General features: G+C 37.4%; 1 protein-coding gene across 1 annotated transcript in view; it reads left to right on the top strand.

Annotated features, from left to right (window-relative positions):
- fam184aa (family with sequence similarity 184 member Aa) overlaps positions 1–27343 on the top strand; it is a 34872-nt gene continuing 7529 nt past the window's right edge. Inside the window, exons 1-13 of the mRNA XM_016269671.1 lie at positions 1–491; positions 8022–8876; positions 9952–10087; positions 10319–10500; positions 11498–11683; positions 12709–12831; positions 13603–13764; positions 14154–14275; positions 14731–14881; positions 19043–19255; positions 24040–24193; positions 24540–24667; positions 26100–26284. Of these exons, the coding sequence (XP_016125157.1) occupies positions 222–491; positions 8022–8876; positions 9952–10087; positions 10319–10500; positions 11498–11683; positions 12709–12831; positions 13603–13764; positions 14154–14275; positions 14731–14881; positions 19043–19255; positions 24040–24193; positions 24540–24667; positions 26100–26284 (2867 nt within the window). The 5' untranslated portion in view covers positions 1–221. The remainder of the gene's footprint in view (positions 492–8021; positions 8877–9951; positions 10088–10318; positions 10501–11497; positions 11684–12708; positions 12832–13602; positions 13765–14153; positions 14276–14730; positions 14882–19042; positions 19256–24039; positions 24194–24539; positions 24668–26099; positions 26285–27343) is intronic.

Genomic DNA, 27343 nt, shown 5'->3' with positions numbered 1-27343 from the left:
GTGCGTGAACGTGATGATGCTCGAATGTTACATTTTAGCGCTCAGTTCATTGTCATTCGGTTCCCGCCACTGATGACTGACTGATGTAGACCAATAACAACCACATCTGTCACGTAGCGCTAATATCAGACGCTAAGAATATTGATTGTGTGGAGAGTCAGGTGAACAGTCGCAGCTCGGCACGTATAGAGAAACAGCATAATGGGTTTACATGAATTCATATGGATGACAGGTATACTGATGGCGCAGGATCATCCTTAACCTGTTTGCGAAGGGTTTGGGTGAAGATGGCGACGGGGACGGGCTGGCAGCCGCCGTACAGCGCTGCTCCGGGCATCAATCCTCCCGCTGCTGCCGCTGCTTCTGCTTCTGCATCAGGCACCAGTCCATCCTCCACATCCAGCCATCTACTCTACGAATCTGCGTTGACCATGGAATACACTCAAGATCTGCACCTGAAGATGAGTAAAAAAATATCACAGCTCACCAAGGTAGGTAATATCACATTGCTTGTATTTTGCATGTATCTCAACTTTAATATGAATACACTGTAAGCAGGATTCTGCATGATGTTTAATCCTTATCCCCCATATGATGCCCTACATATTGCAATTTTTGCACCGCAGTGTTTTTTCCCCCTGCAAAAATCTGTTTATAATCCCAGACAAGGTTTGCAAGATGCATTTAATCTGTGATTAATTTCTGCGAAAATAATTAAGCAAGGCATCTTACATAACGAGACTCTAATGCAGAAATAATCAGTCTAGTTTATTAACATCCACATATATCAAAAGTACATATGCCTTATTAGTTTTTACCTCTGATTTTATTTAGTTGTGTAATTTATGCCCAACACGAGAGGAATCTTTGCTTTGGATTCAAGATAGCGTATTCACTGTTTTTATGTTTAGTGTCCCAGACCTAGATGTGTGAAAACAATAACAATATTTAACCTCTTAATTTCCCTTTCAGATGCTTTTAATATGTTCTTTCGATGTAAACAAAATCCAACAGACAGAATTTTTTTTAAAGATTTTACTAAAAAGTAGGCATGCATTTCACAGAAATGTAACTGGTATTCATTCTAGTATTCTAGTAGTGTTTCTGCCCGGGGTCTGTTTAAACACAACAAAAAAACATTGCAAAAAATAAATAAATATATATATATATGAAATGAAATAAACTATACTGTGTTGTAAACCAGGGTTATTACAGATATTATACTACAGTATTGTAGTAAACCATAAAAAGGGCACAAATAAAATACATATTAACTGAAATAAATGTAAATATAAAAACTATATTGATATATTAAAAAAAGTCAAAAACACAACAAAATTACTAAAATGTAACTAAAATGTAAAGGAGAACATATAAAAAAAATTTGTTCAAAATATTAATAAAATTACAATAGTATCTCAGTTGTACTAAACTAATACTGGTGTGCACTGTGCACTAATCAGAAGATGTGAAAATGTATTTATGAGACCCCATATGAAGTAATGCAAAGTATTTTGGAGCATGTTATGAAGTTGAAATGGTGTTTGTATGTTCTCATAAGATTATCTTAAGTCATTGAGTATAAACATGATAATTAAATGGTAGGTATGTTTTCAAGCTATTAAAGTACCCTTGAGGTTTCTCAGACTCTAGCCAAATAATTTATTTAAATTCACATCTGTAACAGATCGGCCAGGCTCCACCACCACCCAATCACAATGATCTCTATCACCTGAGTCCTGAGCTCCTGCACCTGTCACCAATCAAGCACCTCATCAACCAGCCTGCATAAAAGCACACACCTCAGACACCCTCATTGTCCGGTCTCGTATACACACGTAGAGGACTCTCTGACTTTACTACTGCTGCCATTTGAATACTTCCTGCATTACTTACCTCCTGTGTTCCTCCAAGTGTCTCCTGTTCCTCCTAGTTCCTGAATCACTGAGCATTCCGTGTGCATTCCAGCTCCTGTCAAAGAAAGGACTCTGATCATTCCACTCATCATATCCTTTAAACTGTTCTACGAACTATACACTCACCGTGTCATCACCTGGATCCTACACCCGTACTCTCTGTGACCAAATAAACTTGATTGATATACTAACCTGTTACGTCAGACCTCTTCCGTTACAGAAGACCGGACCAACACCGACGGCACAGATGAGTCACCCCGATCTGTTTCAGGAGCTCATAGACTCACTACGACGCGTCCTTCTGAATCCACCGGCATCGTTACCATCACCGGCACCGCCACCCTGGTCCCAGAAACGTCAAGGCAGACGCCTTGTCACGTATTCACAGTCATGTGGAAGGTCCAGAAGAACCGGAGAGTGTCCTCCCACCAAAGATCATCAGTCCCATTGAATGAAATTCCCCCTCCGTAGCCTCAAACACAGCTCCCAAAAATCCGCCGGGCTGTCCTCCAGGATGCCAGTATGTACCACGAACACAACGCACCCCACTGATTCACTCTTCTCGGGGCACCTCTCGCTGCTACGAGATCGCTTCTGGTGGCCCAATATGGCAAGGGACATGAGAAGGTTCGTGCAAGGATGTCCAGACTGTGCCATGTCCAAAAGCCCGCACCACTTACCATCTGGCAAACTCCTTCCTTTACCAGTGCCAAATCGCCCCTGGTCACACCTAGGAGTGGACTTTGTCACTGACCTGCCACCCTCTGAAGGTAACGCATGCATCCTGGTAATAGTTGATAGTTTCTCAAAGTCATGTCGCCTTCTGCCCCTCAGAGGTCTCCCCACTGCACTGGAAACTGCTGAGCTTCTCTTCAACAAGGTCTTCCGATATTATGGCATTCCCAAAGACATCGTCTCAGACCGGGGACATCAGTTTATCTCAAAAGTATGGAATGCTTTCTTCAACTCCTAGGTGTGACTGTAAGCCTCTCGTCCGGATATCATCCACAGTCGAATGGTCAAATGGAGAGGAAGATTCAAGAGGTGGGGCGATTCCTGCAAACCTTCTGCCATGGCCACCAGGATTCCTGGAACCAGTTCCTGGGCTGGGCCGAGTACGCCCAGAATTCCCTGCGACAGCCTTCTACTGGTCTCACTCCCTTCCAGTGCATCCTCTGGTTCCAGCCTCCACTGTTCCCCTGGTCCGGGGAACCTTCTGATGTTCCGGCGGTGGACTACTGGTTCCGGGAAAGCGAGAGGATCTGGGACGCTGCTCACCACCATCTCCAACAGGCAATGCGCAGGCAGAAGACGGCCACGGGCCTTCGAAGGTTGGTGTTTCACCTCTCTGTCAACCAGGTCAGAAGGTATGGCTGTCAACTCGGGACATCAAACTGCGCCTGCCCTGTAGGAAGCTCAGTCCCAGATTTATTGGCCCCTTCACCATCCTAGAACAAGTAAACCCGGTCACCTACAAACTCCCCTCACAGTACAGAATTCATCCCACGTTCCACGTATCTCTGCTAAAGCCTCACCATGAACCTGTCTCTCTCCCCATAGAGCCTGGCCAGATGAAGGAAACCCCCTCTTCCCTTGATCCTGAATGAGGGGTCAGTCTACAAGGTGAAGGAAATTCTGCAGTCCCGGCGCCGTGGTGGTCAGCTGGAATACCTCGTAGACTGGGAAGGATATGGACCCGAGGAATGCTCATGGGTACCTAGGACCGATATATTAGACCCCCGCCTTAATGTCTGAGTTCCATGCTGCCCATCCTGATTAGCCAGCACCTCGGGGCAGAGGTAGACCACCACGACGTTGGGGTTTTCGGCCCTCAGGAGCAGGCCGTGGAGGGGAGGGGGTACTGTAATAGATCGGCCAGGCTCCACCACCACCCAATCACAACGATCTCTATCAACTGAGCACCTGCACCTGTCACCAATCAAGCACCTCATCAACCAGCCTGCATAAAAGCACACACCTCAGTCACCCTCATTGTCCGGTCTCGTACACGCGTAGAGGACTCTCTGACTTTACTACTGCTTCCATTTGAATACTTCCTGCATTACTTACCTCCTGTGTTCCTCTTAGTGTCTCCTGTTCCTGGATCGCTAAGGTGTGTGTGCATTCCAGCTCCTGTCAAAGAAAGGACTCTGATCATTCCACTCATCATATCCTTTAAACTGTTCTACGAACTATACACTCACCGTGTCCTCACCTGAATCCTACACCCGTACTCTCTTTGACCAAATAAACTTGATTGATATACTATCCTGTTGCATCAGACCTCTTCCGTTACAACATCTAATCCATTTCTTCAATATGGTAAGAAAAGCTTTGTTCAGGAAAATCCAGTTTTATGGGTTTGAAACTGGCATGGACTGTATTAACAGGGGTGGACTTACCCATTAGGCAAAGGTAGGCAACCGCCTTGGGCACCCAAAAGCCAAGGGCCCCCTAAAATGCTTTTCATATAGGATATGCTCATTAAGTGCTGGCATGCGAATGGTTGCTGTTTACGGTGGTTGTTACCACGACAACCGTCTGAGACTCGGAGTTGAACGTGCTTTTTGTGTACCCTGCTTGAGGGAGATGAAAATCTTATGCATCTGAAGCTGTAATTAAATACTGAGAAACGGTGTGTATAAGTTTATAATTGTTTTAAACGCCGCTTGCTCATGAGAAAGAACCAAGTAGAGGACACAGTTACTTTTTTGGTTGATATAATGTGTGTAAATGTATAATTGCCTTTTTTTCATTATTTTTTTCAATTTTATTTAAATTTGTAGTTAAAATAACTAAAAGTAAATGTATTTTAAAGTTTAGAATTAGACAGCCTTTTGCACACAGGCTTACGCTGGTAACTCATCAGTGGATTTTCCTCGTCAATAGAGGCTATATTTTTTTTACACCTCTCATTCTATATTTCTGACATTCCAAAAGCGCCTCCTACTGGCAGAGAATGAATGTTCATTTTCAATCCAGTCTGTAGTTTTTGTTCAGATCAATGCGAAAATCCACCCACATAACCCAGTTTTAAATTAATATCATAATTTATACTTCTGGCTCACCCCTGGTTTAAACGCTCAATTGTGAGGTTTATTATTTTATAATTTTAGATTTTGTGAACCTGAATCTCAACTGTAAATCAGTTGCTATTTCATGGTCTACAACATGAAAGAAAACCATTATAACATGTACATGAAAAATATAGAAACATTGGACACAACTATGGGGCACCATTGTGCAGCAGCAAGCATCACAACAAAAAAAGGAACCTCAAGGTTAGTAAAGGAAAATGTGTACAAATGTATATTGGCCCCATTCCTATATTTTGCCTGGGGCCCCCAATTCATTAAATCCGCCCCTGTGTATTAATACACTAATTAAAGTAGGTAGAGCTAATTTGCATAATTACAGTTGTGCAGAATAGGGCGTCCTGACTCCTTACAGTATGTTAATAACATGGATGCGACAAAAATTTATCAATTAAAGATGAAAAGGAGAACAGCAGCGTGAGAGCAGCAAGTGAAGGCTGTTACGGAGCCAACGAGACGAGAGGCGTGCGGATCCATGCAAAGCTTTTAATCTAAACAAACTCAAAACAAGCAAGGGTCAGATAATGGCAAATGGGTATATAGAGGGCAAGACACAAGAGGAGTCCAGTGAGCAGGCGTGGTCGATCTCCGGTGAACAATGTCCAAACGGTATTCCAAAGGGTTAATACGAAACACAGGCTATGGTTCAGGCGAGGGGCAAACCGTATTCAAACAGGGCGAGATGAGAGGGATAATCCAGGACAAGCGAAAATCAGGAAACAGGCAAACAGAGAAACTGCAAAGTAGCTATTGACTAGGGTAGCGATAAGCGCTTATAATACTCGGCAGTGAGAAAGAAGAAGTCCATGGCTTATGTAGCATGTCTGATTGGATTCAGCTGTGTGTGTAATCAGTGCATTCAGCTGTGTGTGTAATCAGTGCAATGGATGATGGATACTGTAGTCCGGGTGAAGTGCAACAGTAGTGTGGTGCAAGAGTCCATAGTAGTGAGCGGGTGATCTCAGGTAATGAGCGAACGGAAGTGCATGGACCGGATTCGTGACAAAGGCGGCTTGCTTTGATGTGCAACTCTTAAGCACAACAAGCGAGTCATGATTATGAAATGCTTGGTTGGAAAAACTCTTGGCTCCAAAAGGACATTTTTAATACTGACTCTTGTTTATTAAATCAAGAGTTTGGTCCAGATCAGAAAGAGTTTTATAGAAATACAAGGAATTGATTTGGTTTACAGGAGCTTTGAGCACTCTAAATATATATTATGTATGCAAGAAGATGCATGAAGAAAAAGATGCATAACTTCTAGTCTAAAAATACTCATTTAAATATTTGTTCAAGGGTGTGCAAAGTGGATATAGTGTATTGAAACAGCATAAAAATGAATATATGCTTGCATAATGTACATCTTTATTGCCTAATAATGCTTAAGAGAATATTGCACTATATTGAAAGGGCCAGTGGAAAGAAACTGTTTTGGTTGCCAGTGTTCTGTGATGCCTGCCAGAGGTGAAAAGAGGTTGTGTCCTTGGTCTGATGGATCCATAATGATTTTTCCTCCCTTTTATGTTGCTTTTTTCCTTTTGTTGCAGTTTTCTTATATGTCTGATTTGGTGGCTGAACCAAACCAGACAGTTATAGAGGTGTCCCAGATGGACACATGTGGCTTGGAGGAGTATTTCTTGGCTTTAAGCAAGACATTATGGGCAAAACCATTGTTTTTGTCATGCATTGAGATTTTATGTTATTTTGCTTCCATAACTTGACTTCTTTCGGGCTAGTGGAAAGAAAACATCCAAAATAAACATTTAAGTGTTTATTTTATGATATTTTATCTGTTTGCATCCGTGGATTTCAAATACAATGGTTACACTTTGGAACGGAAAACACCTTTGATAAACTGCTAATTTGCTGCTTATTAATAGTTAGCTAGGTTGCTGTTAGGTTTAGGTAGGATTAAGGGATCTAAAATATGGTCATGCAGAATAATGCATTAAAATGTGCTTTATAAGTACTAATAAACAGCCAATATGCTAGTAATATGGATGCTAATTAGCAACTAGTTAATAGTGAGAACTGGCCCTTAAGATAAAGTGTTACCAATAGAATACATATGCCATTTTCTCAAAAGCATCTTTTCATGCACTGAGCTATAAATCTCCACTTCAGCAACACTTACATACAACATATTTTCCAATTTTATTCCTGTCCACATTCTGGAGGTGTTCAGAGGGGTTTGTTTATATATCATTCACCTAATAATTATGTGTTTTTTTTACAGCTTTTGACAGCTTTTTCTGATTTACAGTTTTTACTGAGGGGGGTTTATTCATATATCAAATACCCCTGTGTATTTAACACTGTCTACAAAATAAAACAAGAATTTATCCAGTATTCAGATTTCTGTTCTGGAAATATATGTAAATCAGTGCATATTGAATTAGACAATGCCTTATTTGCATATTTAAACATTATATTTCCAACAACTTGTAATACAAAACAATTGTGTTAATTAATTGTGAGTAATCAACTGCGGAAAGTATCATTTACTCGCCCTCATGTACTTCCAAACCTGTATGTCCGCTCTGGAACACAATAGAAGATATGCTTCAACTGTTTTAAATACAATGGAAGTGAATGGGGTCAAATTCCATTGACAAATAAAACACTGAGACATTTTTCAAAATGTCTTTTGTGTGTGTGTTCCACATAAGAAATGAAGGTCTGGTCTCCATACCATACCTTGCTGCCAAGTGTTGCCTTGTGATTGGATCTGCCAATACTTTATATAATGAACTTTAAAGTTTTAAAATGACTCGTAAGTGGATTATTCCATGTGAAAGAATCTCAGAAATCTTACTACAGCTGCTGTTTTCAGTAAACATGAAGACCAATCGCATAATCACAGATTTTAAGGGTGCTGACAGCTGAGTTAATCACAGATATTTAGAGGGAATGAAATGAAAGACAGACAGGTTGTCTAGAAATGATGTGACATTTCCAATTTTCTGCAGCTGTATAAAAACTGATTCTTCATCATCCATGTTTCTCACAGGTCATTTATGCCCTCAACACGAAAAACGACGAGCACGAAGATGCCATCCAATCTCTGAAGGAGGCCCACGATGAGGAGGTTCAGTACATCCTGACAGAGGCTCGGGAGAAGATCCTTCACTACAAGAGCAAGATCGGGGACGAGGCTGACCTGAAACGGCGCCTGCAGTCACTGGAGGAATCCGTGGAGCTGCACGAACACATGAAGCGCCAAGCGCTGGCCGAGTTCGAGATGTACCGGCAGCGTGTGGAGGACACACAGCTGTGCACGGAGGCCCAACACACACAACGCGTGGTCTCCATGTCACGTGAAGTGGAGGAGATGCGGCACGAGTTCGAAGAGAAGCTGCGCTCCTTCAGTCAGGTGCAAACCCAGTTTGAACAGGAGAAACGGCGGGCATTGGAGGAGCTCAAGTCGGTCCACCGACAGGAAGTCCAGGAGCTACTGGAAAGCCAGCAGAACCAGAGTGCGTCCTCCAGCCTGGAACAGGAGAAACTGGCCGAGCTGCACAGTACGGAGCTGGAGTCGCTCATGGAGCGCGTGGAGGAGCTGATGCGGGATAAAGTCCGACTGGTGGAGGAATACGAGGCCAAGCTGTGCAAGGCTCAAGGGTTCTATGAACGCGAGCTGGAGGCCATGAGGCGAACGCAGCAGCTCACCACAGAGAACTTGCTGGCCTGGAAGAGGACGGAGGTGGAACTGAGGAAGGAGTTTCAGGTGCAGGAGTCAGCTCTTCAGAGGACCCTTTGTAAACTCCGTGCTGAACTCCACAGAGCTCAGGACGAGGCGCGAGAAAGCAGGGACAAGACCAACAGACTGCAGGCGTCTCTTAACAATGCAGAAGTCACAATTAAGGTAATGATTTGAAAATTTTCAGTACATGGAGATTCATTGAAGGGTGTTGCTTCAACTCTAGACATTTATTAGGTTGATTATTAAAACTGTCAGAACTTTTTTATTTCTGTTATGTTGCAGTCGTATTGGAAATGTCTACATAATTAAATTTTATTACATTTAATATACCTTTTATTGTTTTACCCTTTTCCCAGACATAGAATTTCAATCTTACTATGGAAATCTATCATAAGTATTACACATTTTTAATATCTATAATCTAAACAATAAGCAAAGTAAACCATTTCAATGTACACTACCATTCAAAAGTTTGTGGTCGGTAAGATTCTTTTATGGTTTTGAAAGAAATCATTATACTCACCAAGGCTTCATTTATTTAATTAAAAATAATAATATTGTGAAATAATAAAATTTTTAAAAACTGTTTTCTATTTTAAACTGCAATTTATTCCTGTGATGGCAAAGCTGAAATCTCAGCAAATTATTAGTATTTTTTATCAAAAGTGCCCTTGTCTACAAGAAGAAATGTCATGAGGCAAAGTATGAAAATGTGACGGATAAAAAAAAAAGAAAGATATTGTGCATTTCCAAACTGCAATTTCACAAAAATTTTGAAATTCATATTTAACTGTGTTTATTTGGAATATATAGAATTCTAGCTATTAGCGTTAGTAAGACAAAAGAGGCAGTTTATGTATTTCCATATGTTTAAAATGTGATGTGATTTCCATTACAGAATGCTTTTGAACACACTACATTGTCTTGAGATGTGTTGGAAATTAGGCAGTTATGAAAATATTTGTGATGGTTCAGAATTTTGACAGAATTCTCCTGTGATGCATGTATGTACATTGTTCCTGGGCAAATTGCATCAGTGTATAAGTGTAAAAAGTGTGTTTAGAGTACATAGTTCCAAAATAAGCCATAGCTGAAGAAACACAAAATGTCTTTGGTACTTACAATTTACAGTAAATAATGAAATTAAGTAAAGATCATTGAGATGAGTTTGTAAGTTTTGATGCTTTCTAAAAAAATAATAATGCATCTCAAAAAAGTATTTTTTTCCCATTTACAGGAGTTACACAAGCAGCTGGAAGAGGCCATACAGGATGGAGAGATTTGGGTGATGCAGCTGAAAGATACAGAATATGAGCTGGAGGGAAGCAGAGATCGAGTTCAGCAGCAGGCCAATGAAATCCTTCACAAAGCCAGTGAGAATAATGTCATGACCAAATTACATTTTTTTCAGCATATGACACTGAATCACTCTAGCTGCAGTGTGAAAGGTTTTTTTTAGAGAGAAGTTACAGTTATGTGATAGCTTGGCAGAGATGGATTTAACTCTGAATTTACACTGAATTCTACATAGTTTTTGTGTTTGCGATTGACTCCTTCACGTTCACAAATAATATACCATATTTACCCATGTATTTAATTAACAGGTCAGATAGGCTCTCTTCAAGCAACCCAAATGAGCCACGAGGCCACTATCAGGGATCTGGGCTCCGAGCAGAACCGCCTGAAGGAGAAGATCCTACAGCTGGAGGAGGAGAGAGAAAGACTTCAGAAACAGATTCAAACACTGGAAGAACAACAGCATCAGAAGATCCTCAACTTGGAGAAGGTTAATCATTTTTCATCTTTTCTTTTTTCTTAAAATAGGCAGACGGGAGGCAGGACTAAAAACCTGTTTGGAAGCAATTATTGATTTTGCAAGTGTTGCAATACTTTTATTACATAAATGCTGTTCTTCTGATTTTTCCTTAATCCTGAAAAAAATGATCACCATTTCCACAAAAATATAAAACAGCACAACTGTTTTGAACACTGATAATAATAAGAAATGTTTCTTAAGCAACAAATCAGTATATTAGAATGATTTCTGAAGGATCATGTGGCAATGAAGACTGGAGTAATGATGCTGAAAATTCAGCTTTGCCATCACTGGGGAAAAAAAAAAAAATATATATACAGTATATATATTTTTTTATAAAATATATTAAAATAGAAAACATTATTGTAAATTGTAATAATATTTCACAATATTACTGTATTTGTGATCAAACGTCCTAACATCCTTTATTGATCACCAAAGGGAAATTACATTAAAGTGTTACAAATTAAATTAAAGTGTTACAGCATCAACAGAAAAAAAATTACATAACAATAACATCCATTCCATCAATAATCACAGTAATCTACATATTTATCATTACAGAGTTCCATGCCACGATAGGCTACATTGCCAAAGGGAAATTACATTAAAGTGTTACAAATTAAATTAAAGTGTTACAGCATCAACAGAAAAAAAATTACATAACAATAACAGTACATTCAATCAATAATCACAGTAATCTACATATTTATCATTACAGAGTTCCATGCCACGATAGGCTACATTGATGAAACACCAAAGACATTCAGAGGGACACATTCCCTCCATTATTCATTTGGTTGCATCCTTGGGACTGATACTCATACATGGCAAATGTGGTCTACACAAACTGTTGCTAAATAGCATTTTGAAATCGGTCACTGCCAGTTGGAAACAATTATCATGGTATTCGAAACAAGGTATCGAGATTTGACAAAGTGTAAATGAAGCTGTGCTGTTTTGGCAGTCGCTTTGTGAGGAAAAGCAGAACTATGAGACGGAGCTGGCACGAATCAGGGCCAAATACGAGGAGGAAACGGCCTGTCTGAAAGAAAGCCAAGCAGAATCCTTAGAAGAGCTCAAGGAGAAACACAGAGTCCAGCAGGAAAGTGCTCGCAATGCCGCTGAGAGAGAGAAGAACCAGTTGCTCAGTGTAAGAACTTTTTTTTTTTACCATGAATTCAGTACTTAAAGGAATAGTTCACCCAAAAATGGAAATATAATGAAAATTTACTCACCTTCAGGCCATCCAAGATGTGAGTTTGTTTCATGATCAGAACAGAATTTGGAGAAATTTTGCATTATATAACTTGCTCACAAACACGCAGTTTTTCACTTCATAAGATGTTAACTGATGGTATGAGTCACGTGGATTACTTGTGGATTATTGTGATGTTTTTATCATGTGTTTGGACTCTCATTCTGATGGCACCCATTCACTGCAGAGGATCCATTGGTGAGCAAGTGATGCTAAATTTCTCCAAATTTGTTCTGATGAAGAAACAAGCTCATCTACATCTTGGTTGGACTAAGGGTGAACAAGTTTAATTTTGGGGTGAACCTTTAAGTTAATATGAATATCTGTTCATATGAATTTAGATATAATGAGTTTTATGTTTTTGCTTTATTAGCATTTTTGCACTAGATATTTACTCCCGTTCTCTTTTGATTGTTGTTATTCTCTGTGTTCTGTTTAATAAAAATAAACTGCAACGTCTTAATGCAAAACAAATTAAATAGATGAATATTTAGTCCTATTAAACACAACTGGTGGATTATCACTGTTCCCAAATCATCTATTGAAACCCTGAGAGCTATGCCAAATGACATTTTCTGCTCCTCGTTGAGTGTTGTTGATTATGCAAACAGACATTTCTCATTGCAGTGATGACAATGTGACAATGATATTATTCCCACTGTTTTTGTGGCACTCCATAAAAATTGCTCTCAATCACTACAAATATTGAGACTAATCTTCTTGTCATCTCATGACAATCATGTCACTTTATTTTTGAAAACCTCTCTGTGCTCAACAAAGCTCTTTTACAGCTCCTGTGTAATTACACTGAAAAAAGACTCCATCTGTCTACATCAGATCGTCCTGCTGTCTGGTTTCACCTCATTTCTTGGGCCTGCTATGGCTTTTCTGATGTTTACTCTTTATTTTTACTTTCCCAGGAGATGAGACAACAGTTTGATATCCGGTGTCTGTCATTGGAAGAGCAGAGAAACCACCTGCAACAGCAACTGGAGACCATACGAGAGGAACTCACTACCAAGCTCAACATGGCCAACCAAGAGGTTTAGATGAACAACTATTTATTTTTGTTTAGATAACTTTTCGGCTTCAAAACACGGTAGCTAGTTTTAGTTTTTACATTTTTTGCCTAGTCCAAACTGGTTTAATCAGCTGCATTACTAGCTAATGTGCCTCATTTTGAACTGGTCGATCGTTTAAGTCTAGCTGGTAAACCATCTTAAACCAGCAATAAACCAATTTACATTTTTCAAAAACCCTGTTTTCATGTTTTTCCCCGAAGTAGCTGTTTATGTTATTATATTTGTTTCCAATGTCAGCCTAATATGACAGCTTGTAATTATCTTTCATGTATCATCATTATTTATATATAGTTTATATTTAAAATTGATATATTATATTTTATATTATATTGATTTTTGTAATTTAATCTGATATGATGGAATGGTAAAGTGAGAAAAGTCAAAACACCTCAGAAATTCATTGTTTTTTTTACACTAAAAAGGATGTCACTTCCTGAAGAAGAATGTCATTTTGAAATATTTAAGTTCATCAAGAAACCAAAGTAATCAATTTTATATATATATATATATATATATATATATTTATATACACACACACACATATTGATACCATGTAACGTAAATGTAGTATTGTGAACTAATGTAATTTCCATCTTTAAAAATTGTGAGTTTATTATTTTATTCATTACATTAAGACATATACTGTATGTAAGGGAATCTACTGCATTGTAAGAAAGACCTCCATTTAGTAATTTTATACATGTGTTTGATTGTCTTTGTGGCTTTTCTCAGGTGTCTCATTTAAAGGATCTTGTGAAGGAGAGTGAAAAAAATCTGGATAATGCTGAGAACCACATCTCCTGTCTTAAAGACAGCCAGGAAAAACTTCTCATGGAGCTGGACGCCACCAGGGCGAGAGTGAGAGAGACGAGCAACCTGCTCACGGATATACAAGTAAAGTGCTCCACTGTTTTTACTCCATTTATTATAAGTTTTTTTGCTTTTTGAGTCAGTCTCTCATTCTGATTGAAAAATAGAAGAAGCATTTTGAGATGTTGATATAAAATGTTATAAAAACCACTGATGCATCTCATCGTTTAGAGGGAGAAGTGGGAATTCAGCGTGGCAATCACTGCAATTGGAGACGGATAATTGAGTGTGGCAGAGATGTTAAAAGAAAAATTAAGCCTCATTCAATTTTTAAGACACCGCTTTTGTTCTGCGCTAAAGCCTGCGAAGTGCAGGAAGAGCTTGCATGTCTAAAGACGACATTCGTGTAATCAGCTCTACTGGAAACTGCTCTCTCCTTGCTTTTCCCATGATAAGTCATTATCTGTTCACAGGAAGAGATAGAGACCCAGAAACAGCAACATGAAGCTAGGGTCATCGCTATCAAAACAGAGGAAAAACAGAAAATGGACAAAATCACAGAGGAGCTGGATCTCAAGTGGACTGATGCTCTGAGGTGCTGCACGAAACATATGAGTCATGCATTACTGTAGAGAAGACAAGGCTAAAAACAGAGTAAGATTTGTTGGTGCACAGTGCATTAAATTGAATAAACAGTGACTGTACACAGTGTTTGGTTTTTAGAGAGTGCACACGGCAAATCAAATCTAAAAAGGTTCTAAAATAGGTGCAGTCTGTCCTGCATCAAAGTCTGTGACAAATCATCTTACACAGGCATGCATTTGGATTAAAATATGCTAATTACAAGAGTATAAGGTTCACATCTAATCTGCACAATGGTACAGCAGCACACAGTATACAGTGAGCTGAAGGTTACGGAGACATCTGTGTCGTTCCTATTAACATTTTAATATCTCACTTTCAGAGTCAATTCCATGCTGTTGAAGTAATGCGTCCTTGTATCTGTTTCACCTTGTCAGTTTCACCCTCTGTTTCTCTGTTTACTCTCAGGGCTGAGCTGAAGGGTCTTCGGGAAGAGCTCACAGCTGAACATCAGGCGGAGAAACAGGTGACCCTGACACAACTTTCCCAGCAGAGAGACCTGGAGATGATGGCAGCCAGGGAGAGCTGGCAGAGGAAGGTGGAGGACCTCCTGGAGCAGGTAACGGAAGTTCACAGATGTGACAATTGCCATTTATACCTGTTGTCCACATTTTAGAGGTGTATTCTACATTTTCGTAAAAAAATTTCCCAGAAGTACACTTGTTTTCAGGATTCTTGTTATGAAAACTGCAACAAAACAAACATTTGTAAGAAAAATAAACAAAAAATGCAACAAATAAATAAAACATTTTTTTTTTAAGGTAGCAAACGTTTTTGTAAAAATCAAACAAAAATGTATCAATTCAAAACAAATGTTTTTAAAAACAAAAATGGCTTGTATTTTACAGTTGTTGCGCTTGTAACATTTCCCCCCCCTAGTATACTCTTGTTTTCGGGTTTCTTGTTGCAGTCATATAGCTAAACAATTGTGTTCCAGAAACAAACAAAATTGTACAAAACAAACATTGTAAAAAGAAAAAAAAAAGAAAAACAAACATCTATAAATGTTTGAAAAAATAACAAAATGAAGGAAATCAAACAAATGTTTGTAAAAACAGAAATGTAAGAACAAAAATTGAGTGTAATCTACACTATTGTAACTTTTTTCCCAGAAGTACTCTTGTTTTAGGTTGATAGTAGCATAAACTGTTGTGTTTGAAAAACAAACAGAAGTGTAACGAAACAAACATTTGTAAGGACAAACAAAACATGTAACCAAACATCTGTTAAAAGTAGCAAATGTTTGTAAAAAATCATACAGAAATGTTGCAAATCAGGCAAATGTTTGTAAAACCAAAAATGTCTTGTATTCTACATTTGTATTTTACATTTTTTGCCTTTTTTTTTTTTTGAAGTAGCAAATCAAATGTAGTTAAGGGACTTTTGTTAACTTCTGTGTAACTGGATCATTCATTAGAGCAAAATAATTTGCTGAATATCTAATATATATATGTTCAAATTCACGTTAATGATCATATGTTAATAGGACACCAAACACCATGAAGATTTCTAAATGATTCGTTTTTGCAGTTTAATTTGAAACTAAGTCTGTCTGGACTGCTATCTACATACCTTTTTTTATATTAAAAGAGCAAGGAAATTCATGTTTTCCATCAAATGTCTCCTTGAATATATTAATTTGGAATAGTATGACTTCTGAGACCATAATAAGTCCCATAGCTTCGATTCTTATTTGAGTAACTGTCAGCCGTGTATCTGTCAACATCTTTCATCCGCCATTTACTTTAGATTGACATGATGTTCTTTTTGAAATTCTGATGCTGTCAAGGCTTTTCTGATCTTGTGCATTATCAGGAAAACTTGGTGTGACTGAAAATTCTAGATACTTAATCAAGATTTTTAAGCAGAATACACACAGTCTCTAGTGTGTGCATCCTCATTTACCATGATGCTCTGCATGTTTGGCACTTTCTGTAATGTGACAGCCTGCCTCCTGTAGTCTGTCTCTCTAGAATCCCGTCACTGTTGCTTATGTCAAGAGCCTCTAAAAGTTGCTGTGTCAGACATCTGTCAGCATCTCTTGATGTTCGTTGTCTATCTTTAGTGCTTCCTCAGGTCAGTGCCCTTGATCTCATGTAAATCTAGGGATCTATTCTGTATATCAATGACTATATATCAATATTGGCCAAAATGTGCATGTTGTTGTTGGCATCAGGCTGACATGAGCAGACTATGTTAGCATAATGGCTTTTTTCAGTTCAAACTGTGTTCTGTGTCAGGTTACTAAACAGTTATCAATCTTTTGTAATGCACATTCAAATTAACACATTCTTCTAGTATGATTAATGATATTTAAAGAACACAATTAATTATATAAAAAAATCATTATGTCCTTGCTCATTTGTGAATGTCCCCTACGTCTAATTCAGACAGATTGACAAATGGATTGCTATGGATTGCCAGTGATAGGCTTATGTTCAAAAATATGAAATAAAATAAATAATATATTGACCCAATGGTAAAGGCAACTGTTTGTAATATATATCTGATGCTTTTGTCTGCCATGACTGCTATCTACATACCTTTTTTTATATTAAAAGAGCAAGGAAATTCATGTTTTCCATCAAATGTCTCCTTGAATATATTAATTTGGAATAGTATGACTTCTGAGACCATAATAAGTCCCATAGCTTCGATTCTTATTTGAGTAACTGTCAGCCGTGTATCTGTCAACATCTTTCATCCGCCATTTACTTTAGATTGACATGATGTTCTTTTTGAAATTCTGATGCTGTCAAGGCTTTTCTGATCTTGTGCATTATCAGGAAAACTTGGTGTGACTGAAAATTCTAGATACTTAATCAAGATTTTTAAGCAGAATACACACAGTCTCTAGTGTGTGCATCCTCATTTACCATGATGTTCTGCATGTTTGGCACTTTCTGTAATGTGACAGCCTGCCTCCTGTAGTCTGTCTCTCTAGAATCCCGTCACTGTTGCTTATGTCAAGAGCCTCTAAAAGTTGCTGTGTCAGACATCTGTCAGCATCTCTTGATGTTCGTTGTCTATCTTTAGTGCTTCCTCAGGTCAGTGCCCTTGATCTCATGTAAATCTAGGGATCTATTCTGTATATCAATGACTATATATCAATATTGGCCAAAATGTGCATGTTGTTGTTGGCATCAGGCTGACATGAGCAGACTATGTTAGCATAATGGCTTTTTTCAGTTCAAACTGTGTTCTGTGTCAGGTTACTAAACAGTTATCAATCTTTTGTAATGCACATTCAAATTAACACATTCTTCTAGTATGATTAATGATATTTAAAGAACACAATTAATTATATAAAAAAATCATTATGTCCTTGCTCATTTGTGAATGTCCCCTACGTCTAATTCAGACAGATTGACAAATGGATTGCTATGGATTGCCAGTGATAGGCTTATGTTCAAAAATATGAAATAAAATAAATAATATATTGACCCAATGGTAAAGGCAACTGTTTGTAATATATATCTGATGCTTTTGTCTGCCATAATAAATTATTGTCTTATAATTATCTTTATTTGTGGCATTTTCTCAAAATTGTATTATGTGATTTAACTATGATTCATCTGAATAATTGATTTATTAAATTAAATTTTTTAATTGATTGATGTTTTGATGCCTGATTTTTTAAGTAAAGATTCCTACTATAGATCATTATAACAGTAATTTTGAAAACAATAATTATCTAAATTCAGTATTTAATTAATTATATAAAATCTGTATGTAATTATAAAAAATAATAATTATCAGCCACAATTTCCACGTAGGTACATCCCAAAGCAATTAAGGGTCTGTGAAATACTATTTCCTTCACAGTTCATCAAGGCGGATGCACTTTGGTCTGTAGGGAGGTTACAGATTGGTTTTAAAATCAACTCCAACATGGTTCCTCAACCTCGAATAATCCCGGCTTTTAAGTCCCTCGACAGTTTGTTGAGACAAATCTGCGTGTGAATTCAAATGCAGTGTATTCCAGGCACTGAAGTCTACCATGACACACTCTCCTATTGTTTTGCCCTCATTTTATTGCCTCAGTATCTATTTTCGGCCCACCATTTGCTGCATGCAGAGATTTGCTCACCATCTCCTGTTTCTTTTCTTTCGCAAGACTTTCCTTTATTATTTCTTTATCTTAGGCCTCATCTCTTTTTTATGTATTGAAATGTATGAAGATTAAGAACATTATTCTTTTAGCGGATTTGCAGTTTGAATTACATTACTTTTCTCATTTAGGGTATCCTGGGGTAGTTCAGGAAATGCTGCTGAGCATATCCGAATTAATGTATTTTACTTGCATAAAACTGATGATAAAGCTCAACGGAAAGACAGCAGTCAAAATTATTGTAATAGCAGTTTGCATGCAGTTGATGTCATATTTCTTCTCTAATACAGGGCTATTTCTGAAAGGATTACATTTTAGATTGGCTGTGGCATTGTCATTTTTTATTTTCAGCATAATGACACATTTCCCATGCTGGTTGATGCAAATTAAAAAATATTTTTAAGTTCTTGTTGTTGTACTTTAAATCCAATTCCCAATGCTCCAATTTTCTCTTTTGGCTTCAAAATATCGCTACTTTCTTCCTGGCTGTTGCCTGCTTTACCTTCACCCAAATATAAGTCATCCACAGTTCACAATTTCCATCTCTCTGAGGGTTCGGTATTCTGTACGAGTTGTTTGAACCTGTTTTCTGTGTTTCTGTTGTGTCAGATCTCTCTGCTGAAGCAGAGCCTGGAGCTACAGATGTCGCAGTCGAAAAGCGCGCTGCAGCAGTTGCAGGCACAGTTCAGCCAAGAGCGCGAGCACCTGGCACAGCAGATGCAGGAGCTGGCGCTGGAGCATCAGCACAGAGAGTGCCGTCTACAGGAAGCCCACTGCTGCACCATGCAGGACATGGATGAAGCGCAACAAATTGAACTTAGGGTACCTTCACCTTACATACACAGGCATGCACAAATACAAAGTCACACACAGTGGCATGAGCATGTGAAGATATGCTTCCCTCTCCTAAATGCCTCTGATGTAGATGCGTATTTCATCAATTATGGACACTTTTGACCCTGTGGACTTTTTGAAAATAAACTTTCTTAAAACATAGTTTTCATATTTTTTCAATAGTATTTAGTATTCAAATATTTCAGTATGTCCAACATGCGTCACAGGAGAATTCTGTCATTATTTTTCTTTCTAGAATTGTTATTTTAATATTTTTGAACGTCCTTTGTTTTGCTAAGACAAATTTCATAGCTAGTATTTTATGCATTCTAAATATACATGGTTAAATAATATTGTTCACACTTTGTATAATTTAACAAAATTAGAGCTTGATTGGAAATGCTTGTGATATTTATTTTTTTGTTTTCTTCACACATCACATCTCACAAATATTTTTTTGTTTTTGTTTGTTCAAATAGTTTAACATTTCGTTTTTATATTTTACAATCTTCAATAGGGATGCACCGATGTATCGGCTGCCGAAATGTATCGGCCGATTTTTTATTATTTTAAAGCCATCGGCATATCGGAAATAGCATGAAAAGGCCTGATACCGACGGTTTATTAGTTAACTGCATGGAGACTGCATGAGTTGCATGTCTGTTGCATAATCCAACGTTTTTCTCTGGGCAAAATAATTCAATACTTGCCAAATAAAAATAAAATCTGTATAAAATATAGTTTGTCAGACGACTGATGCTGATGCATCCAACGAGTAAAATGCCCGCTCTCCGCTGTAAATTCATCATAGGTAAGTCGCAATGGCAATGCACCGGCGTTAGAGTTTATCCGAGGATATGTCACGAACCGCCAAGCATTAGGCCTACATTTACTGTAAATGAAAAAGAATGGCAGGTTATATGCAGCTTTTTGTTTGAAACCAGTGTAGAACACAGGTGTAGAGCACCTGCTGCGTTTCTGTGAACGGAGAAAACTGAATAAAACTATATTGGCTACATAAAAAGGAATATATAGGCCTATAGACAAAATATATTTCTCTTAAATCATTAACAGATTAACAAAACAAAAAAAAATTGTGCTGAGTTTCGGATAATAACACGCTCCGAAATTCACGGGGGGAAAAAAAACGAGACGGCAGAAAGCTGTTTTCTTTATTTTACAAAAGCTTTACAGTTTTGAAGTATGTTTTGCTTCTATCTGTATGACCACCCAGCATAGGTATGACCATAAATGACCCGTAACAGTTGGGAAAACAATGCAGTGATCACGTCCGGTGCCTCACACGCACATACAACAAATTTTTGCTAATTTGACATCGCAGCCTGTTCATTATCAAAATAAAATACTGTTAAAGAAACATAAAAAGTTACACTGCTCAATTTAAATAGTCCGTAGTACAGTATGCATGTGCCGTTCAGTGTGACCAGCGTGGCTCACTGCTGATATAGCCTATATGTGAAGGATGATGTTTTACGTCGATAATGCGAGTAAAGAACAAAGCCTATAGTTTAATAATAGGTTAGCATTCGTTTTGGCTTGACTCTTATATTTAGCACAACTTTAGAGGATTTGTTGTGGAGAGAAGGGAACTAAAATAGCCTAATTGTGTTTGTAATTTTGCTTTAATTTACCAGTATTTTAGCCTACATTATTTCTGAATGTAATAATAAAATGCAACATACAGCCTACTAATTTAGGCAGTTGTTTCCCCTCTCAAAACGCTTAGGAGTAGCTTTTTTTTATCCATGCTGAAACATTTTTAAATATCTTGAAAAAATACTTTAATGTTTTTAGTGCGTTGACAGTTTTTTCTTTTGTTTAATACATTTGGTCTTTGGTAAATCTAGAAAAGATGATGCTGTATTGGCTATGACTAAGCGAGATCAAGACTCTCTTCATGATTTTTTTTCTTTTTGAGTAAATTAAACGCTGTACTTTATTATTATTATTTTTATTATTATTGGCAAAGAAAAAGTTTTAAAAACAACGTTATTAACCGGTATGTTTTCTACCCAAACCGGTTTCACAGAGGAACGCAGGAACAGAAATGTTCAAATACCGATTCTGCTCGGAGTGAGCCAATTTTTTTTTTTCTTTCTCGTTTTTAAGCCCTGCTTTATGCAATGGACCAATATCGGTATCGGTATCTGAATTGGCCAATAGTTGTTTGTTAAAAATCGGTATCGGTATCGGTATTTGCCAAAAAAAATCCTATCGGTGCATCCCTAATTTTCAATTTATATTTTATGGAGGATTTTTATTGTTTATAGTTAAATTATTTAAATATTTATTTAATATAACATGAATACGTTATTGACCGGTCAGACGTTTGGGGGTGTCTTAAAGTTTTACGAAATGCTTACCCAGGCTGCATTTATTTGATTACAAATATATAAACATATTATTAAATATTAATATTAATAAATAATATATTTTCAAATGTAATATATTCCTGTGATGCAAAGCTGAATTTTCAGCAGCCATTACTGCAGTCTTCATTGTCACATTAATGTTTCATTTCCTTCAGAAATCATTCTAACATGCTGATTTGATGCTCAAGAATTATTTCCTTTGCATCCTTGCTGAATAAAAGTGTCTATTCCTTTAAAAAATCTTACCGACCCCAAACCTTTGAGCGGTAGTGTATGTGTTACTTGTTTTTCATATAGTCGTGATGCCTCCTGCCTGTCATCCTGTATTGATTATCACCTTCACTGTCTCCTTTTCTCCTTCATAGTACTGTACATGTCTGTTTCCTTTACTCTCTGGATTTGTCACCCCTGCATTATCACCCCACACTGAGAATCTCCACTGTGCATGACATCCATATGGTAAATTACCCTCCTTTTTGTCCTTCCTTGTCTACAGTCTACTCCTGAAACACAATATGCATATAAAAACACGTTTCTCATCCAGGAACGCGCAGCTGTTGTTTCATTTCAGAATTGTGCATTGCACAGAATATTTTAAGATAGCAAGCCCAAACATTTGAAGCAGACACGTGATGCAGAGTCTAACAGGCTTTTCTCCATCTCGCTCAGCCTTGCGCTGCGGCCATGAAAGAAGCTTCTTTAAGCTGATTTGGCCACATTTCAGATTACTAAGTAATGAAAAAATAACATTAATAGTTGCTTTCATCTCCATTCTTTTATGTCAACCCTTGAATGCGGTTGTTGGCACTGCATGTTAGAGTGGCTCTGTGGGTGGACTGTTTAAATGTCCTCTCGTCCTCCCAAATGTGGGGTGGCATGGAAGCAGCAGGATAAAGAGAAACTATCCACAAAATGGCAGAGTGTCAACAGTAAAACAGAATGAATCTTTAAATAGATGATACTGCACAACTTCATCTAATTAGTAACTAACCCACTGTATTGAAAATCCTCTTAATTCCTATTCTTCTTCCCAAATTTCTGCAGTTAATTCAGTCCAAATGGCTTAATGCAGAGGTTTACAGACTTCTTGATATGAAGGCTGCTCCAATACTAATATGATGTTCTCCTTCCTAAAATACCAAGTCAGCTATACTGTATTGGCTACTATATTTAAAGGCCTATTTATGCTGTGTGAAAAAATGTATTATTCAATTTTAAGGAATACGTGTTTAAATATTAAATAATTGGCATTCATGTTGTCATTTGTTTTTATATTTTACAGTTAAAGCTGTGGCTCTAAAAAAAGTATAAAACAATCATGATTAATCTCAAAATTTCCAAATTATTATCCACACTTTTTTAATTTTGGTCTTAAAATTTTTTGAAAATGTAAAAGAAAATTCTATTTTCCTTACATTAATGTTCAGCCTTCAAAATGTAACAGCCACGATGATGTCATCATAACATTCTAAATTGTGATTGGGTTTCATTTTAACATTCCATTGCATACTGAACTGTGATTGGTCTTTTCTTTGTTACATATATTTAGGCTTTCAAAATGATTAATCGCGATTAATCCCATTTAAAAATAAAAGTTTGGTTTGCATAATATATGTGTATATATGCATATAAATATACACAGTGCACACATATATCATGTAAACACAAACTTTTATTTTGGATGCGATTAATCGATTTGACAGCCCTAATATTTACACTACAGTGCAAAAGTTTGGGGTTATAAGATTTTTTAAGAAATTAATACTTTTATTATTCAGCAAGGATGCATTCAATTGATCCGTTTTTCACATTTATCATGCTACAAAAGATTTCTTTTTCAAATAAATGCTGTTTGACTTTCTATTCATCACAAAATCCTGAAACAAAAGTATCACAGTTTCCACAAAAAAGTTTAGCAACACAAAAGTTTTCAACATTGAAATATTTCCTGAGCATTAAATCAAATAATAAAATGATTTCTGAAGTATCATGTGACACTGAAGACTGGAATAATGACGGATGAAAGTTCAGCTTTGCATCACAGGAATAAATTACATTTTACAATATATTAAAATTGAAAAAGCTTTTTTTAAATTGTAGTAATAATAATAATTATAGAGACAAAGCAGTGCTTCATTTATACACAATCAAAAAACCTAAGCTTACCTAAAACTTTAACATTGTTTTTTTGCTGCCTTGCAAGCTCTGCCACTTCCTTCATTAAATGCAAATCTAGTTTTCTCATTGACACCTTTTGTTCCCATCGCATCATGTTGCATTCAGATGCAAATGTGGTCTTTTGTTTTATGCATTGGATGTGTGCTTCTGCATTTTGATGTCTTTATTTTCCTCTGGGTCTGTACGTGTGTATTTGTGTAGGAGCTTGAGGAGCGTCTAAAACAGGAACAGAGAGAGGAGTTACACGCTTTGAGAGATGCCCACAGACAGACCCTGGAAATCCTTCGGCAGCAGTCGGACCAGGAGCTGCAGACGCTGCGCTTTGAGCTGGAGGATGAGGGCAAAGCCATGCTGGGTGAGTCATACGCTCACATTAACTACAGCACCACACACCAGCCTACAAGATTAGAGCCTTCTATGAGGTCATTAAAGTATCATGACAGTAAATAGTCATTTTCACAGCTGTTTTTATCCTAGAGTAACTCACAGTGCATTTATTACAGAGCAAATCTTTTCGCTCAAAGGTATGATGATAATAGTTAATGGATCGTTCACTGCAGGGGTTTGAACTTACAGCCTTCTGGTCACCACCCTAGAGTGATTATACCACAATTAGGCTCTTCGTACGCTCTTAATACAAGAAAATAAGTGTGTTTAAGTTGATTTTTTTTTTTGCACTGGGTTTCTTTTATGTGGTATAGCTTCCCTGCGGTCTGAGCTCAATCATCTCCATGCCAGTGCCATTGAACACCTGCGACAAGTCCATTTGAAGGAGAACAATGCTGCCAAACGACACCTGGACGACACTATTGAGCGCTGCAAAGAACATGTGAGCATTCCTGAAAGTTACAAAGCATGATACCACACTGTATCTCGATAGTAAACCCAACAGAAATGGCAGTTATCAACAGACTTGCCATTTTGGGTTGGCGATGGATGCAGTCTCTTGATTAAGTCTAAAAAAGAATGGTATTTTGATTTATTTTTGTTCAAACTTACACTTGCATCTGGTTAATGGTGATACCCTGTATTTTCTCCATATTTGCATTTAGTAAGAAGCTTTTTCTCTCATGGGAGCCATGACATCTCATGCATTGCAGATAAGAACATTTGAGCCTTAGCAAAACAGACAGTCACACGTGATATGCTTCATTATTCATCATTATTATTATCTTTTTCATTCACTGAAGTAAAGATGAAATAAAATACAAATATTAGAAATGCTGCCTTGGCAACTGTTGAAGTTGAAGTACTACAACTAACTGAAAATAAAATTTAAGCTAAATAGAAATATAAAAAAAGCTAATTCAAAATATTAATACATATTATAATAGTATTTAAATAAAACTAAAATAACACTGCTCAGATTTAGTGTTTTGTTCAGATTTGTCATGACTTTCTTTTTTCTTTGGAAAATATTTTTAAAAATGCATCAGTGCTTTTTTGTCCATACAGTGAAAATCACTGGGGTCTAATGTTTTTTGATTCTCAATGATCTTCAAAATATCTTCTTTCACATTTCACAGATGAAGGGTTAAACCGACATGAGGGTTAATAAATGATGTCAGAATTTAAATTTTTGGATGAAATGATGATACTTCCATTTTTAAGTATGATCAATACTAATAGTGACCACTAATGAAACCAAACAGAATACCAAAAAAAATCCCACTTTTGAATGGGAGATTCAGTGTGAGGTCCAGGAATTTGCTACCTGTCTGGATAAATCCTGATGTCACATTGGTGCTCTTGGTTTCAAGACATGGTTGTAGTTTCACAATAGAAAGGCTTGAATCTGACTGAGAAGTGAAACGAGTGCCAGGCTATTATAAAATGTCTCTAAGCTAAGCTGCAACGCTAAGTTTGAAGAATAACCACGATTAATAAATAATGAGGTACTGAATTCTGAATTATGGAAGAGCTGTTACCGTACTTACACCCCTTCCCATTTTCATATTTGATTTATAATCCCCCTCTCTGTCTTTCTCTATAATACTCATAGTCTCACTCTCTCATGTTCGTTTCACTTTAGTTATTACTTCAGCACAATTGAATCTCTTTTACTGTGACCTATATACATATTTTGAAGCTTATGGGTGTGGCACAAAATCTTCTAATGCTTTTTTTAAGCGAATCATTCCAATGCGATGAAATTATAAAAACTGCATTTGTCGCCTCATTTAGACACGCAGTCATCCATCTGTTAAAGTCGATGTATATATACGTATATGTTTTAATGTTTTTGTGGATTGCCTCTCCAGGAACAAGATCTCCTAGGGCGTATATCTGACCTGAGGCAGGAGGTGAGCTGCAGGAAGAACCGGATTGCCGATCTGGACCATGAAATGCATTCGCTCAATGAGACCATCAGCACCTTGACCAAGGAGTTGGAGCTCAAAGTGAAAGAAGTTCTGAGGGTGTGCAGTGAGGCCAATCTGCAGATCAGGTACCAACTTATTAATATCTGTGAGGATGTATTAACCTTTTATGATGCTGTTTTAGCTTCTAGAACTTATTGGACTCAGCACTTAGTCAAGCAATCGAAGATCTTGCTTCACTTTTTGATCCCATTCCTCCCTATTTCCACATCACTTATTGTCTCCCTGTCTCGATCAATAAAATTCCAGAAAGGCCAGAAACATAACAGGAAATTGCCATGCTCACAGTAATACTATCATGTTAAGGTTAGAGTACAAACAGTGAACAATGCTGTTATCTTGGTTTTTGATAGCCTCATTTTATGCAAAAAAGAGCAACTGACATCTTATTCGTGTGTAGAATCTTTTTTGGCTTTCATGAGCTATTAAATTATAAAATCCTAAAGGTCAGTCTAGCTGAACCAGAAGCTAATTTAATGTGAGAAGAAAGCAGACGGAGCTATTTCCCACGCAAAAGCCCACTGCCTTCAGGCAGAGCTCTCTGGTTCAGTATCATTTCAGTTGCATTCTTCTGTTCTGATGGTATAAATGCATCAAGGTCAGTGGGAAGGGTCTGGCAGATATATACAATTTCATTTGGTTTTATTCAAATGGGCTAATTCCTGGCTCATGAAAAGAGATGATATTCTTTGGGGAACTGAGGGAATTTGTTCTAATAAGTAAGTGAGCTTGTGCGTCTCGCAAGTAAAATAAATTTGAATGTGTTTGTTGTCCAGAGTATTTGCTCTATTTGTTGACACTACATTCTTAAAAATAAAAGTTCCAAAAGAGGGTTTTCGCAGCAGTGCCTCAAAAGAACCATTTTGGGAAACGTTCAGTATACAGTTCTTAAAAAGAACCACTTTTTTAGTGTGAAGAACATTTTAATATTCCTCCAGTGTAGAATCTTTTGTGTAATGGAATGGTTTCATGGATGTCAAAGGTTCTTCACGGATTTTTAAGAGTGTATGTAAATGGACAAACTGTTTTGCATATGTTAAATGATTTTATTTTATGTAGGGCTCATGAACAGGATCTCTCTAAGCGCCTCGAGAGGGAGATTGACGAGCTGAACGCTTCTCATAACA

Source organism: Sinocyclocheilus grahami, unplaced genomic scaffold, assembly GCF_001515645.1.
Source record: "Sinocyclocheilus grahami isolate Dianchi unplaced genomic scaffold, SAMN03320097.WGS_v1.1 scaffold54.1, whole genome shotgun sequence".
NCBI classification, from domain to species: Eukaryota; Metazoa; Chordata; class Actinopteri; order Cypriniformes; family Cyprinidae; genus Sinocyclocheilus; species Sinocyclocheilus grahami.
The sequence above is the reverse complement of the archived record's forward strand: the minus strand, read 5'-3'. Positions and strand labels throughout refer to the sequence as shown.